Source organism: Neoarius graeffei, chromosome 11, assembly GCF_027579695.1.
Source record: "Neoarius graeffei isolate fNeoGra1 chromosome 11, fNeoGra1.pri, whole genome shotgun sequence".
Lineage (NCBI taxonomy): Eukaryota > Metazoa > Chordata > Actinopteri > Siluriformes > Ariidae > Neoarius > Neoarius graeffei.
This window is the reverse complement of record NC_083579.1, coordinates 60,005,915-60,022,403: the sequence shown is the minus strand read 5'-3', so window position 1 is coordinate 60,022,403 and position 16,489 is coordinate 60,005,915. Positions and strand designations below refer to the sequence as shown.

Sequence of the window (16,489 nt, the reverse complement as noted above, 5' to 3'; positions counted from 1 at the left end):
TGAGAACAAAACAGTTACCTCTCACCACTCAAATGGTAAGCACAGTGCCAGAAGCATATACAAACAACATGCACAAGGTTTGCAAACAAAATGTCCCTTAACAAAGGTTCGATTCAAGTGAAATATTAGAGTCATTTTCAATAAAAGTAGATATCTAAACAGAGACAAATCACCTCATATACTGACATATCAGAACTCAATAAAAAGTAGAAGTGCTCTTTCTTTTTCACTGTTTCCTGAATCCTTTCAGAATTGGGTAGATATTCTCAAAAGCTTCATATATTTCGGAGCGATCTTTAGCACCTAGATTTACAAATGGAGAAAACGAAAAGTCATCATCATAATGTTTATCGTCATGCGAAAATCAAAACAATGTATAGGATGTTTTTAGAAATATTACAAATGTTAAGACATTTCCAGCATTTTTAATCAATGCTTTTGCATTGCAATGTGTTTTTTTTTTTTTTTTTGGGGGGGGGGGGGGGGGGGGGGAGAATGTGCATTGTGTAAAGTAAGATATACTTATTGAAATAATTTTGGCATTTGAAACCTGAAGTTTAAACCAGAAATTTCAAATGATATAAATGAACCTAATGATCAAAACTAAACCTGATCATCAACAGATGACCACACCATACCTGTAAGAACAACTTTTCCAGACACAAAAATCAGCAGGACAATCCTTGGTTTCACCATACGGTAGATCAAACCAGGAAACAATTCGGGTTCATAGCTTGAGGCATAACAGATTGGAATTACTATACAGAAGTGAGATTTCATGTTACTTTAAAACAGGATCACTTATTTGGGCAAACCTGCTGAACTGTTGGTGAGTCAGAACCAGGCCTTCTAACCGTATGGGGAAACATACATCACAACTGCCAACCATGTTCTGGATCTTGAAGTCGAGAAATTTGGCTGGGAAGCCAAGCTTCTGTACCACCCGGGCATACTTCCTTGCAGCAAGGCGAGACTGCTCCTCACTGGTGGGAAATAAGATTAACCTTATTCAAATGAGATGTTAGTAAAACAGACAGGAAAGTGAGAGAATGTGATTTTAACATGACGACAAATTACTATAGAGACATTCAATGTCAGGTTGCCCTTAAACAACCAACCACATTGCACCATCATGCCACACACCACCAATTAGTACATTGAACATGCTTGATTTTTGAGATGAAAGTTCCTAACCTCTTTGCACCAGTGCAGACCATTTTTCCTGAGCTGAAGATGAGGGCAGTGGTCCTGGGTTCACGGATCCGCATAATTACAGCAGCAAAACGCTAGCGAAGAACATGATTGGAAGAGCTCACAATACTGAACATAGAATTTTTAACATGGTAATAGTAATTACATTTTGCTATTGTAAATATTCATGCGGGTGGCACGGTGGTGTAGTGGTTAGCGCTGTCGCCTCACAGCAAGAAGGCCCAGGTTCGAGCCCCGTGGCCGGCGAGGGCCTTTCTGTGCGGAGTTTGCATGTTCTCCCCGTGTCCGCGTGGGTTTCCTCCGGGTGCTCCGGTTTCCCCCACAGTCCAAAGACATGCAGGTTAGGTTAACTGGTGACTCTAAATTGACCGTAGGTGTGAATGAGAGTGTGAATGGTTGTCTGTGTCTATGTGTCAGCCCTGTGATGACCTGGCGACTTGTCCAGGGTGTACCCCGCCTTTCGCCCGTAGTCAGCTGGGATAGGCTCCAGCTTGCCTGCGACCCTGTAGAACAGGATAAAGCGGCTAGAGATGATGAGATGAGATGAAATGAAATATTCATGCATACTAAATACTTTTATTTTTACCTCCTTGATCTCAGATTCAGCAGGGACTGAAAGCTGAATGCACTGTAAAAGAAATTTAATTATATGCGGTCCAGTGTCACGCATTCAAATTAGACCTACCTTTGGATTGTACTCAGCATTTCGAGCTTGAAGGGCGATTGCTTTCAGGTCTAGAGGACAAGCCAGGTTTACTGTGGACACTATATTCCTATACACAACCACACACAGGTTAATACGTGTACATGAACATGCAGTTTTTTCACACAAAAAGCATCCAGTCCTACTCAGACTTGGACACAGTAACCCAATAAGCAAATAGTCAAAATAGATCACATTGTCCACAACAACCTATTGTTGTCATATGTTCAGATCCCACAAAGCTAGAAGGGCAAACATCTCAGCAATGGAAAAATACAGGGTGCAGAAATTCAGAAAGCCAGAGCTAGAAAAATGCTCTCCAGTACCAGTGCTAAACACACCCTGTATTCTCCTGTTTACCCTAACTGACCACAAGTAAACCTCTGAGCTCCTGTGATCATCTCTTTTTGTTTCTTTACACGCCAAATATAGAACATTCTTCCATATTTAAAAGTTGCTGAATACAAGATCTGGAAATTTTACTCGATCTGGTGAAAAAAGCTATCACAAGCCAATTGTAGAAGAACGTACTGGAACATGGATTGTGCTTTATTGCACAAATTAATTTCATGGCTGTGGGTCACTATAATTAAAGATAACTCAGAGCCACATCCAGTGTGCATTAAGCAGATGCCTAAATACTAAGGATATCAAAAGGTGTGCAGATATACTTTGATTTGCCATCTTTAAGGTATTATAGAAGTGTTATGAGAATAAAAAAATAAATAAAATTGTGCAGACTTCTAAAGTTTGTGTGTGATGATATTTAATGTATGTGAGCTGGCATATAATGCAGGTGCAGAAAATTCTCCCCAATTCTGATCTAACACACCTGACTATGAATTACTGTTACAGGATTTACAGGGTGAGCCACAGCAGGTCAGGAACATCATAATGTAGAGTATTATTTCCTTCCTGGACTCAGTAATCATAGGTGTGTTGTTTTCTTTGCCTTCCATTTTTAATAAGTCCTATGCATTGTAGCTTTTTATACATGCATCAAGGACTGTACTTTTTGCATACTATACATCATAAACACTTAACTATTTCCCTCCTAACATTTGTAATTTATTGTCTTAAATGTACATGTTTTCTGTCAATATATACCAAGTCCATAGACATGATACTGTCTGAAGTATTTGCAACTGGATTTTTGTTATTTTTGCTTGGTAATTATTAAACAAATAATATACTTTGATAAACTTATGGGTCCGTCTCAGAAACTGGTCTCTCATTTGGGGCGTTATGGTCAAAAAATAAGTTTTCTAATTTTACTTTTTTTTTTGCATTTACCTAACACTCAATGTTTCTTTTGTCATGTTTAATAAGAATAAAGATAGTATCTTGCTTCATCTGGCCTCCACTGTGGAAATTTTTTTGATTACAATTCAAATGCTTTTGTAAAATTGATTTCCATATAAAATAACTACATCATGAAGAATTAAAGCCCCTCCTTCACAGATGAGTGAAAATATTGAATAAATTTCCTCTTTTTGATTGCTTGGGTTAAAAATGCCAAGTTATGATGACTGAATTGATTATTCACTTAAATATGAATAATATGATACATTTTGGGTATTTGATATGGCGAAATAGGACACAATGGAAAAATCAAGAACACACCGGAAAGATGAGAATAACGGCGGTGGTAAAAGAACAGCGACTGTACCGGCTGAAGGTCGCGCAGGTCTCTGCTACGGCACGCAAGTAACGGGACATCACTACCGCACCGGATGGAGCAGGGGCGGGGCAAAATGACTGGCCGTAGATTCTATCAAATGTTCGATCTAAATTGACCGTGGTTGCAAAATATTGGCCAAAAATACACAAACACTACGAAATATGAAAGTAAGATGAAAAAGAAACATTCTATTGCCTTATACTGCAAAACTAAAACAAAATAAAACTGTCAAAACTCACCTTTTCAGTGATAACGTCCGAACAGATCACCCGCGTAACAGAAAGACCGCAAATGGAAGCACGATCAACTTCTAACTGTTGGAGTGGAAAATTCCATTCTACACATGCAAATTGTTAATGTGTGTCCTTCCCCGCACACAAATAACACGCTACGGTAAAAAATAGACCACAACTCATTTTATAGCTCAGAAATTCATACAAGACCAGCTACCATCGTAACATATTCTGTAAGAAACATATTCTATACCTAACTTTCAGCTTTCGTTTTAAAAAACAAAATCGCAGATTTATAACTACATTTTTATATGGCGTAGTGATTTTAAGTTACTACTTTTGGTGAGGTAGTGACCTTGACCCTGAGGCTTTCCGTTTAGATCAAAACACACGATCGTATTGGTTGTGGGTCTGCGGAAAATGGAGTTACAACGGTGATCAAATATTTTGCATGATGTTTTATTACGGTTATGATTATTCTGTGAGCGCACCAATCCTTAGGTGTATAAAGTTACAACTTAAAATACAATTAGTGATAACTGTAGACTTTTCAGTGGACTACAACCTTTTTAAGGGAACGCGATGTAGTCAACCATTTATCATGTCCCAGATCAAGCCGCCATTTTTCCACAAATTTGCAGAATTTTTGCCAAATTCTGAATAGAGTATTCACATCAAAGATTTAGTTTTATCTGTATTATTTCTTTCATCGTTTTATTTCAAATTAAAACCAACATCACCATTCAAAACTGTATAGTTTATTGACTGTGAGTATATTTAATGGGGTACCCTCACAGTACCCAGTTTCTGAGACAGACCTATATCCTTCTATCATTCTCAAAACAATAAGTATCGAACTGTACCATTCTTTTACCAGTACTCTCAAGGGTATATCTTCTGTACTTTTACATACGAAAGTGTGTGTAGTGAAGCTGTGCACTTTAACATTTATTTACCATTAAGCGATGTTCTTGCTATATACCTCAAGTGAGTTTTGAATGTGGCGGCACGGTGGTGTAGTGGTTAGCGCTGTCGCCTCACAGCAAGAAGGTCCTGGGTTCGAGCCCCGGGGCCGGCGAGGGCCTTTCTGTGTGGAGTTTGCATGTTCTCCCCATGTCCGCGTGGGTTTCCTCCGGGTGCTCCGGTTTCCCCCACAGTCCAAAGATATGCAGGTTAGGTTAACTGGTGACTCTAAATTGACCGTAGGTGTGAATGTGAGTGTGAATGGTTGTCTGTGTCTATGTGTCAGCCCTGCGATGACCTGGCGACTTGTCCAGGGTGTACCCCGCCTTTCGCCCGTAGTCAGCTGGGATAGGCTCCAGCTTGCCTGCGACCCTGTAGAAGGATAAAGCGGCTAGAGATAATGAGATGAGTTTTGAATGTCACTACATTTACTTTACCAGGTAAAAGAGACATAAAAGTTCAGAAGGCACCACCCCAGTGATAAGCACGAGATGCCATATCTTTGTTTCTGTCAGCATTTATTGAAGTAAAGTAGAACCATCATGACACGTTTATAGAACAGCTGGAGATATTTTGAAATCTAGATTGTTTAATAAAAGTAAAATATCTTACTGTAATTGTGGGATGATTCCTGAACTTTCTGCCACAGGGGCGACAGGGGTCATAGGGGTCATGGGGGTCATAGGGAGGTTGCAGAAGGGGGAGTCTGCAGACTGTGTCTTATTGACATCAGTGTCTGCTTCAGTCGACACCGCAGTCGTACAGTCTGGGTAAACACCACTGTCTTCCGTCGAACCCACTCCTGCATTCTCTCTCCCTTCATCCTGAGCATTAAGCTCATCAGGCAGAAAGCTCAGGTCCAGATCCTCAGTGAGCTCTTTCTGTTGGTTGGAGATAGAGGAGCAGAGGAAAGAGGGATCCTGAAGCTGTGGTGGGCCCTGCAAACCCAATTCTCCTCCAAACATGTACTCAGAGGAACCCTGGTGGAAGTGGGCATACAGTGAGGAGCATGCATGGCCTGAAGAAGATGAAAATCAGTCAGTCATTCTCCTTGTTTTAAGCACCACAAGATCTCAACATACCGCAATTGACTGGTCAAAGTAACTCTCAAGAGACGCCTCTTCATCCATGTCTCTGAAGATCCATTAAGGATTGTGAATGAACAAGAAAGTAAGTCGAATAGTCGCGTGGTGTAAATTTAAAACTGTTTAACACAAAGCTTGATTGTTTTCCGTTTTGAATTAATATCACTCACGAATTAGGATCAAGTGTGAAACCCCGGTCAAGAGGTGTAGTGTAACAAAACGTGAAATAACATCAACATCAGCACTGTTTTCTTTATTTAAACAAATAATTCCAGGCAGCTACCTCACGCTTACTTTTAATTAAACGTCAGGATTAAAACAACACAACGTCACAGTCCATACGCTTTAGCCTCCATCCACAAGAGGGAGACGTTATATTTATCAGCAACAAAACCAATTATCTTTTGCGCAAGACCGGAAGTGATCAGCGAGCATCAACGTTATTTATTTTCCCACCCGTATTCCGGAAAGCCCCACCCCTCGGAATATGATTGGCTAGCACTTCATGCTCTGTCCAATAATAATTGTAGTTGATCGGCGGACTGACAGTAAGTACGAATGGTTAGCCATTCCTAATGCAGAAGGCGAGCCCTTTTTCTAATGTCGGTGGGATTAAAACAAGCGTTGATGTGTAACAGGCCAGTCTGGCAAAGAAACGAGACTGTGGTGGGTTTTTTTTTTTGTTGTTGTTTTTTTACAGACACCGTTAGATGGCGCTATGGTAGCGCTGCCACCGTTTTGGACTTAAAACACCATCACGTTCCTCTCATCACATCTTATACACCCCAAATAAGAACACAGAAAATTCCTTTAATAAGTACATTTATCCTTGTTTTGATATAACTTCCACTCAGAACTCGAAGCCTAATTTAGTAAGAATTTAATTAATTCCAAGTTTACTAGCCATTACGTCCATCCATCCATCCATTATCTGTAGCCGCTTTATCCTTCTACAGGGTCGCAGGCAAGCTGGAGCCTATCCCAGCTGACTACGGGTGAAAGGCGGGGTACACCCTGGACAAGTCGCCAGGTCATCACAGGGCTGACACATAGACACAGACAACCATTCACACTCACATTCACACCTACGGTCAATTTAGAGTCACCAGTTAACCTAACCTGCATGTCTTTGGACTGTGGGGGAAACCGGAGCACCCGGAGGAAACCCACGCGGACACGGGGAGAACATGCAAACTCCGCACAGAAAAGCCCTCGCCGGCTGCTGGGCTCGAACCCAGAACCTTCTTGCTGTGAGGCGACAGCGCTAACCACCGTACTGCCCAGCCATTAAGTAGTTTAACATATTCATAGTTTTTTCAAGGTGTGTTTTTGCTATCTCATCTCATCTCATTATCTCTAGCCGCTTTATCCTGTTCTACAGGGTCTCAGGCAAGCTGGAGCCTATCCCAGCTGACTACGGGCGAAAGGCGGGGTACACCCTGGACAAGTCGCCAGGTCATCACAGGGCTGACACATAGACTCAGACAACCATTCACACTCACATTCACACCTACGGTCAATTTAGAGTCACCAGTTAACCTAACCTGCATGTCTTTGGACTGTGGGGGAAACCGGAGCACCCGGAGGAAACCCACGTGGACACGGGGAGAACATGCAAACTCCGCACAGAAAGGCCCTCGCCGGCCCCGGGGCTCGAACCCGGACCTTCTTGCTTTGAGGCGACAGCGCTAACCACTACACCACCGTGCCGCCTGTTTTTGCTATATGGTAATTTGTTTTGTTTGTCTAGTTTGCTGAATGTTTTTCAGTCACTTAGTGGAAGTTTTAATTGTGACTTGCCAGGGAACAGCGGATGAAAATTAGCTTTAGGCTAACTCTGGTACAATGCATCAAATGGTAACGCTTATGATTATTGTACATATACAATACAACCCCAAATCAGAAAAAGTTGGGATGGTATGTTGAAATTGAAATTAAAACAGAAAACAATGATTTGTGAATAATCTTTGACTTGTACTGCACTCAAAACAATACAACAGCACATTATTTGATGATTTACCTCGTTAATTTTATTGCTTCTTCAAAATAAACACACTTCAATTGTATTCTTTCAACACATTTAAAAAAAATAAAGTTGGGACTGAAATTATTTACCACTTTATAATGTTGCTGTTCCTTCTCACAACACTTATAGGATGTTTAGGGACTGAAGACACCAAGTGATGAAGCGTTTCAGGTGTTATTTTGTTCCATTCTTCCTGCAAACAGGTCTTAAGGTGTGCAACAGTACAGGGTCTTTGTCATATATTTTTATTTCAAAATTCGCCACATATTCTCTATTGGGGACAGCGGGGACAGGCACCCTCTTCTTCCGCGGTCATGCCTTTGTAATGTGTGCAGAATGTGGTCTTGTTAAAATGTCCCTGGAAAAGATGTCGTCTTGAAGGCAGCATATGTGGCTCCAAAATCTGTGTACTTTTCTCCATTAATGCTGCCATCACAGAAGTTAATTTTGCCAAGGGAACTGACAACCCCATACCATGGCTGACCCTGGCTTTTGGATTTGCTGCTGGTAACAGTCTGGATGGTCCTTTTCATCTTTAGTCTGGAGAACATGGCATCCATTTCTTCCAATAAACATCTGGAATACTGATTCATCTGACCACAGTACATATTTCCACTGGGTGATGGTCCATCTCAGATGCCTCTGAGCCCAGAGAAGTTGATGGGGTTTCTGGACACAGTTAACATAAGGCTTCCTTTTTGCACAGTAAAGTTTTAACTGGCATTTGTGGATGTAACTCTGTATTATGCTTGACAAAGGTTTTCCAAAGTAATCCCAAGCCCATGTGGTTATATCAGCTATAGATGATTAGATTAGATAAAACTTTATTCATCCCTTTGGGAGGGTTCCCTCAGGGAAATTAAAATGAATGATGGTTCTTGATGCAGTGCCATCTGAGGGATCAGAGATCACAGGTGTTCAGCTTAGGATTGCACTTGCCCTTTATGCACCAAAATTCCTCCAATTGAATTGTTTAATGATATTATGCACCATAGAGGCTGAAATATCCAAACCCTTCCTATATTTCTTTGAGGAACTTTGTTTTAAAACATTTCAATTATTTTCTCATGCATTTGTTGACAAAGTGGAGATCCTCAGCCCATCTTTGCTCCTCAAATGCTAGGCCTTTCCTGGATACTGATTTTGTACCAAATCATGATTACAATCACCTGTTTCAAATCACATCATTATTTGTTTTACCCAATTATTAGCCCTAAATTGCCCCGTCCCAACTTTTATTTGGAATGTGTTGCAGGCCTGAAACACAGGAATGGATGTATATTAAAGCTAGACGGCCATTTGAGTTAATAAAATTGGTGAAATTTAGTTCCCTCTGAAATTTGGTCATTGTGATATATGTTTATTTCTGTAATATCTCACAAAATATCAGGCCATTCTGTGGCTGGGAAGCTACTTAATTTGAGGGGATTCCTGAGCAAATAACGTGCATGAAATCACTCGCTTTGCGCAGTGAAGCAGACAGAGGAAGTCTGTGTGCACATGCGCAGGTTTACCTCTTCTTCTTCTTTTGGGTTTAACGGCAGCCGGCATCCAGTGTTGCATTACAGTCATCTACAGGTTTACCTTGACTGTGCACTAACAGTTACATCATTCTGTCGCTAAACTAACAGCTGATCACACCAAGGTGCTCGCTGACCGTCGATGTTTATTAGTTTGGTCCTGTGTTTCCTTTCCTTCGCAACATAATGTCTTTTCTTCTTGCTTTCTGTGACTGTAGTCGGTCTTTCATGTTTCATTCGCACACTCGTCAAAATATCCGTATTGTGTGTTTATACATATTTTTTAAAACATCAATCAGAATATGACACTTTTGCCATCATCTACTTGCCCAATCATGCAGGCAAGGTATTGAGAGCGCAAACCTGATAAGGCACTGCTCTTTTGAGTGAACAACTTTGTTCTCACTTTGATTAGTCTTAAATTATTTATTTTAAAAAATCATTATTAAATTGTAATTGTTGAAGTAGCATATTTCCCCCTTTTCATTTTTAAAATAAAATATCACCCCCTGTCTGTCCCTTGGAGTTACATGTCAATGCTGAGATCAAGATGCTGACCTCTTCTGCTCCTCGGACCTGCCTGATCCATCCTGATGCCCTATATCTGGCTGGAGTCTCATCACATCGCTCCTGTGGAGGACGGCCCCATATGGACAGTTGAAAGTCACACTTGAAAGATGCTCTGGACACAGTAATGCTTTCATGGCTAAGGACTACAGTTGACTTGCTAACTTTAGGACTGCAGTTGTCATGAACAGTTTTGCACTCAAGTTTCCATCAATGAAGAGTTTATAACAACATCAACAAAACTGACTTCATGTTAAAACTGTTAAAAATGTTATAATCACGGTGTCTGTTATCACCCAAATGAGGATGGGTCCCTTTTTGAGTCTGGTTCCTCTCGAGGTTTCTTCCTTATGTCGTCTGAGGGAGTTTTTCCTTGCCACCGTCGCCACAGGCTTGCTTATTGGGGATAGATTAGGGATAAAATTAGCTCATGTTTAAAGTCATTAAAATTCTGTAAAGCTGCATTGTGACAATGTCTATTGTTAAAAGCGCTATAAAAATAAAATTGATTTGACTTTTAATATAAACAAGACTTGAAGTATCGATATTGGATTATACTTGGTACTGGATCGGGTGGCACGGTGGTGTAGTGGTTAGCACTGCTGCCTCACAGCAAGAAGGTCCGGGTTCGAGCCCAGTGGCCGGCGAGGGCCTTTCTGTGTGGAGTTTGCATGTTCTCCCCGTGTCTGCGTGGGTTTCCTCCGGGTGCTCTGGTTTCCCCCACAATCCAAAGACATGCAGGTTAGGCTAATTGGTGGCTCTAAACTGACCGTAGGTGTGAATGTGAGTGTGAATGGTTGTTTGTCTCTGTGTTAGCCCTGCAATGATGTGGCGACTTGTCCAGGGTGTACCTCGCCTTTCGCCCATAGTCAGCTGGGATAGGCTCCAGCTTGCCTGCGACCCTGTAGAACAGGATAAGCAGCTACAGATATTGGATGGATAGTACTGGATCGAAAAGAAAATTGGTGGTATCACACAACCCTAATGCAAAACACAATCATGTCCACTAGGTGGCAGTAACGACACGTATAGAGTAAGTTGTCATTACAAACCGAAGAAGAAGAAGCAGCTCTTGTCATGTACAGTGATACAGTATGTCTGACACACATATATTGTGCATGTAACAGTAAACATAGCATTATTTGATTATTATACTGTGTTCTTATTTTATTAGCTTGTGCATGGTCCTGTAAAGAAGTTTTCTTGCTTATAATGAATTGTCTGATGTGAGGAGTAAGTCTGATATTTGCTCTGGTCAGTATGATATGAGATAAGGTTATGGAAGAAGTGAGAAGTTGTTTGAGAGACTTCCCAAAAGAAGCTCGAGGTGAGTGAGTAAGGTTCAAACTTGTTTCATCAGATAAATGCGTATTCAGATTGTGTCCTGTAAGCTTGTGGCTGAATTATTTGCTCAGTATTGCATCTCCAAATGCCAATATACTGTGTCTCTGACAGCAGTGTCTCATCTCATCTCATCTCATCATCTCTAGCCGCTTTATCCTGTTCTACAGGGTCGCAGGCAAGCTGGAGCCTATCCCAGCTGACTACGGGCGAAAGGCGGGGTACACCCTGGACAAGTCGCCAGGTCATCACAGGGCTGACACATAGACACAGACAACCATTCACACTCACATTCACACCTACGGTTAATTTAGAGTCACCAGTTAACCTAACCTGCATGTCTTTGGACTGTGGGGGAAACCGGAGCACCCGGAGGAAACCCACGCAGACACGGGGAGAACATGCAAACTCCACACAGAAAGGCCCTCGCTGGCCACGGGGCTTGAACCCGGACCTTGTTGCTGTGAGGTGACAGCGCTAACCACTACACCACCGTGCCGCCTGACAGCAGTGTCATCATTCAAATCATTTTAAAAATGAGAGTGACTGGTTGCCTTAAATGTAAGAATGATTTTGCATTTATTTATTAAAATGATTTTTGAATGGATGGTTCAAATAATGTGCATGTCTTATACTCCTCAGAGCTCTATCTGAACGAGTCAGTCCCATATCTGGATGGGCCGCTCTCCCCTCTACAGTTCTATCGGGACTGGATCAGCTCCAATAAGCCCTGCATTATCCGTAATGCCTTCAATGACTGGCCTGCTTTGTCTAAATGGAACAGCACATATCTCAGGTGAGACAGTTAAATGACACTGATGCAGCTATACTAATCACTGCAGTCAGGTTCCATTGCCTGCAACAGGTCATTTCTAAAGGGCTATTGTGTGTATGTTCAGGCAGGTTGTTGGCTCCAAGCTCATCAGCGTTGCTGTTACACCAAATGGCTATGCAGACGCTGTTAACGGAAATCGTTTTGTAATGCCTGAAGAGCGCCAGATGACTTTCTCAGCCGTACTGGACATTATAGAAGGCAGAAAAAAGAGCAGGGGTGTGTTTTATGTGCAGAAGCAGTGTTCAAATTTGACTGAGGAACTGCCAGAGCTCACAGGAGACGTACAGGCTCACATCCCCTGGATGAGCGAGGCTCTGGGTGTGTCATACAACAGATACCTACTTTTAAGTCTAAAGCAGTAAGAAATGACTGACTAGCCTGGTGGGTTAACCAAGTTGTGAGTGTAGCTTGTGTTTTGCATTCCTGAATTTTGGTTATTGCACTTTGCACTGAGAATCATTATGACTACTTTGATTTGATTAAACATGGTTAGGATCCAACAGACTGTACCTTAAAGGTTAAAAGTAAATGTTATACACTTTTTTTTTTAGGAAAAATGCCTGATGCTGTGAATTTCTGGTTGGGAGAGGAGCATGCCGTCACATCTAGTAGGTTTTATTTATATAATTTCCATTAGAAAGTTTGGGTCTAAAATTCAGAAGCACTGAGGGATGTTGAACTAGAAAATTAACCTTTTATTTTGCAGTGCACAAAGACCCCTATGAGAACCTTTACTGCGTCATCTCTGGAGAGAAGACGTTTATTCTACTCCCTCCCACTGATCGACCCTTTATACCATATGGCAAGGCAAAATTCTCATGAATATTTTTGCTCTCTATATTGTACTTGAGATAATTGCTTCTTAAGTCTCACCTACTGTTAGGGCTGTCCAGATAGTCTTTCACTTAACTAAATACTGTTCGAATCCCTGCATGTTTTTTTTTTAAATCATGTCCTACATTGCAGTGATCTTTACAAAAATATTGACCAGTATCCCTAAGGAAAAAAGGGCTTATTTGATGGTTTTGATTCTCTTTGTCCTGGTAGTATTTTTGATCACCACAAAAGGAAACAACTGTGTTCACATTCTGACTTTGTAGAACTGTACCAGCCAGCAACATACAAACAGAAGCAAGATGGCAACTTTGAAATAGTGGATGAAGAGGATTCAGAAAAAGTATGACATTCATTTTACATGTCTTGAAACCTTTATTTTTTTTAATAAAAGTTTTATTGTGGGCGGCGCGGTGGTGTAGTGGTTAGCGCTGTCGCCTCACAGCAACAAGGTCCGGGTTTGAGCCCCGTGGCCGGCGAGGGCCTTTCTGTGTGGAGTTTGTATGTTCTCCCCGTGTCCCCATGGGTTTCCTCCGGGTGCTCCGGTTTCCCCCACAGTCCAAAGACATGCAGGTTAGGTTAACTGGTGACTCTAAATTCACCGTAGGTGTGAATGTGAGTGTGAATGGTTGCCTGTGTCAGACCTGTGATGACCTGGCGACTTGTCCAGAGTGTACCCCGCCTTTCACCCATAGTCAGCTGGGATAGGCTCCAGCTTGCCTGAGACCCTGTAGAACAGGATAAAGCGGCTACAGATAATGAGATGAGATGAGATGAGTTTTATTGTGTGAAGGAAAAGTTCTACATTAGCTGGTCAAACTAAAACATACTATTAAGCAATTGGATGTTTTTTGCTAAATGGTTAAATTTTGGCAGTGAGTTTAAGAAGGTGAATCACCAAACTGGTGTTGGACTACACATGGGCTCATCCGAAACGAACAAACAGTCTGTTTGAGAAACGTATTATTGTCTCACTTTAGGTGCCATGGATTCCACTGGATCCTCTAAATCCAGACCTGGAACGCTTTCCCTCCTACAAACAGGCCCGGCCACTGTGCTGTACAGTGAGAGCAGGAGAGATGCTTTACCTCCCCTCACTCTGGTTCCACCATGTCCGCCAGTCTCATGGATGCATAGCAGGTACTGTGCAGGGGATTTTCCTCTACCAGCCTTAGACTCTATTTGATCTACAAATGTAGTTTCACATGGGAATAAATTCCCTCCTCAACCACTAGGACTGACTATTCTTTACTAAATAATATTCAAATATGGGGCGGCATGGTGGTGTAGTGGTTAGCGCTGTCGCCTCACAGCAAGAAGGTCCTGGGTTCGAGCCCCGGGGCCGGCGAGGGCCTTTCTGTGTGGAGTTTGCATGTTCTCCCCGTGTCCGCGTGGGTTTCCTCCGGGTGCTCCGGTTTCCCCCACAGTCCAAAGACATGCAGGTTAGGTTAACTGGTGACTCTAAATTGACCGTAGGTGTGAATGTGAGTGTGAATGGTTGTCTGTGTCTCTGTGTCAGCCCTGTGATGACCTGGCGACTTGTCCAGGGTGTACCCCGCCTTTCGCCCGTAGTCAGCTGGGATAGGCTCCAGCTTGCCTGCGACCCTGTAGAAGGATAAAGCGGCTAGAGATAATGAGATGAGATGAGATATTCAAATATGACCATGCAGTGCAAATGTATGAATTAAGAGTAAGCTTAAATATTTTTCCAGTGGACTTAAATGTATGTTGTTCCTTGAAGTAACAGAATGTAATGTGAAAATGTGCTGTGTGTCTCTTCAGTGAATTTCTGGTACGATATGGATTATGATATCAAGTATACTTACTTTCAACTGGTGGAATCTCTATCCGGAGTTGTGGGTTCACTATGAAGCTTTGACCTCCTGAACAAATATTCTTCCAAGTGTGAACAGGGCAGGAGTACACTCTGAATAGGACAAGAGTGCGTCACAAGGAACCCCACACACCTACATTACCAAGGAGTAATTTAAGGTCATCGATCCAGCTAATGTTTTTGGGAGATGGGAGGAAACTGCAGTCCAGAAGAAACACACACAGACATGAGGCAAACATGTGAGCCTCCATGCATACAGCATCCTGAGCTCACAATTGAATCCCAGACCCTGAAGCTATGAGATGGCAACGATAACTGCTGTACATGAACAAATCCACTTCAGCTCCTAATCCACTGAACAAAGTATTACCGGTCACATGTTTAGAGTTCATTATTTTCAATCACTCTGAAAAGGAATGGCTGATTCATGCAGCACAAATGGACCAGAGTTTCTGTGTAATAAATACAATTTTATTAAGTAGCACCCGACTTTGCTTTTCAGATGACACCTTAAAATATATAAAAACAAATTATTTAGGAGTAGTGCAGAACAAACAATAAACAAGTTTCAAATGGGAAACAGACGCTAGCTTCTGTGATTTGTTGCCTTACAGGAAAAAACAAAAGAGAGAAAACAGTATAGGTAGCTATAGATATAGTGCTGAATAGAAACCATAGAACATTCTTCAAGAAAGTCAGATATACAATCATGCACTCTAGTTTAGCATCCATTGAGCTCTTAAGTCTTCTTCATGCATACAATTACATCATGCTAGCAGTAAAAGTTACTCTCCTACCCACTGTCTTTACATATACCTTTTACACTTTAAATTCACTCAGTTCAGCTAAATTATTTAATATGGTCACATGATTAACAGATTACTTTAGAAAATATAAGAACTGTACATTCATGTGTTATACACTCACCGGCCACTTTGATAGAAACTTGTTCTTGAGTCTAAGATCCCTGTTCTTAGCTGGCAGAAGTGTAACCCAATGTGCTCTTCTACTGTTGCATGCTGAGATGCTTTTCTGCTCACCACGTTTGTAAAGAGCTGCTACGAGTTACTATATCCTTCCTGGCAGCTCAAAACCAATCTGGCCATTTTCCTCTGACCTCTCATCAACAAGGCATTTCCACCCATAGAACGGTCACTCAATATTTTTTTTTCACAATTCTGTGTAAACTCTAGAGACTGTTGTGTGTGAAAATCCCAGGAGATCAGCAGTTTCTGAAATACTCAAACCAGTCCATCTGGCTCAACCAACATCCATGCCACAGTGAAAGTCACACTTTGAGATCACAAATTTTCCCATTCTGATGTTTGAATTGAACATTAACTGAAGCTCTTGATTTGTATCTGCATGATTTTATGCATTGTGCTGCTGTCAAGCGACCGGCTGATTAGAGAACTGCATAAAACAGCAAGTGTATGGGTGTACCTAATAAAGTAGCTGGTGAGTGTAATTTCTCTCATGCACATTGAAATGCTCTTGGTAAACTTTTGGAGTTAAAAATCCTGACATTAAGGGATGGAGTTGAGGCTGGTTTTAGTGTAGCAGATAACTGAAACAATCTTTCAAATGGTGATACAAGCACCAAACTTGGCACAAATACTCCTTAGACATTCTTTTGAAAAAGTACGCGGGCCACC

At 41.6% G+C, this 16,489-nt stretch overlaps 2 protein-coding genes across 5 annotated transcripts; one reads left to right on the top strand and one right to left on the bottom strand.

The window, feature by feature from the left end:
- Positions 1 to 226: 226 nt before the first annotated feature.
- tbpl2 (TATA box binding protein like 2) lies at positions 227 to 5,922 on the bottom strand. Its single transcript, XM_060933100.1, has 7 exons — positions 5,875 to 5,922; positions 5,405 to 5,772; positions 1,898 to 1,985; positions 1,195 to 1,286; positions 816 to 983; positions 639 to 733; positions 227 to 303 (listed from the first exon to the last, which is right to left on the bottom strand). The coding sequence occupies exons 1-7, from the start codon at positions 5,920 to 5,922 to the stop codon at positions 227 to 229; spliced, it is 936 nt and encodes a 311-aa protein (XP_060789083.1).
- Positions 5,923 to 11,043: 5,121 nt separating this feature from the next.
- jmjd7 (jumonji domain containing 7) lies at positions 11,044 to 15,315 on the top strand. Of its 4 annotated transcripts, none has more exons than XM_060934400.1 (9): positions 11,044 to 11,082; positions 11,165 to 11,317; positions 11,974 to 12,127; positions 12,231 to 12,484; positions 12,718 to 12,774; positions 12,873 to 12,968; positions 13,267 to 13,343; positions 13,981 to 14,140; positions 14,783 to 15,315. In XM_060934400.1, the coding sequence occupies exons 2-9, from the start codon at positions 11,269 to 11,271 to the stop codon at positions 14,869 to 14,871; spliced, it is 936 nt and encodes a 311-aa protein (XP_060790383.1). In that variant the 5' UTR covers positions 11,044 to 11,082; positions 11,165 to 11,268; the 3' UTR covers positions 14,872 to 15,315. The 4 variants fall into 4 exon arrangements, with proteins under 4 accessions (XP_060790383.1, XP_060790384.1, XP_060790382.1 ...); XM_060934401.1 differs by having other exon boundaries at positions 11,050 to 11,082; positions 11,250 to 11,317; XM_060934399.1 differs by lacking the exon at positions 11,044 to 11,082 and having other exon boundaries at positions 11,091 to 11,317.
- The last annotated feature ends 1,174 nt before the right edge of the window (positions 15,316 to 16,489 follow it).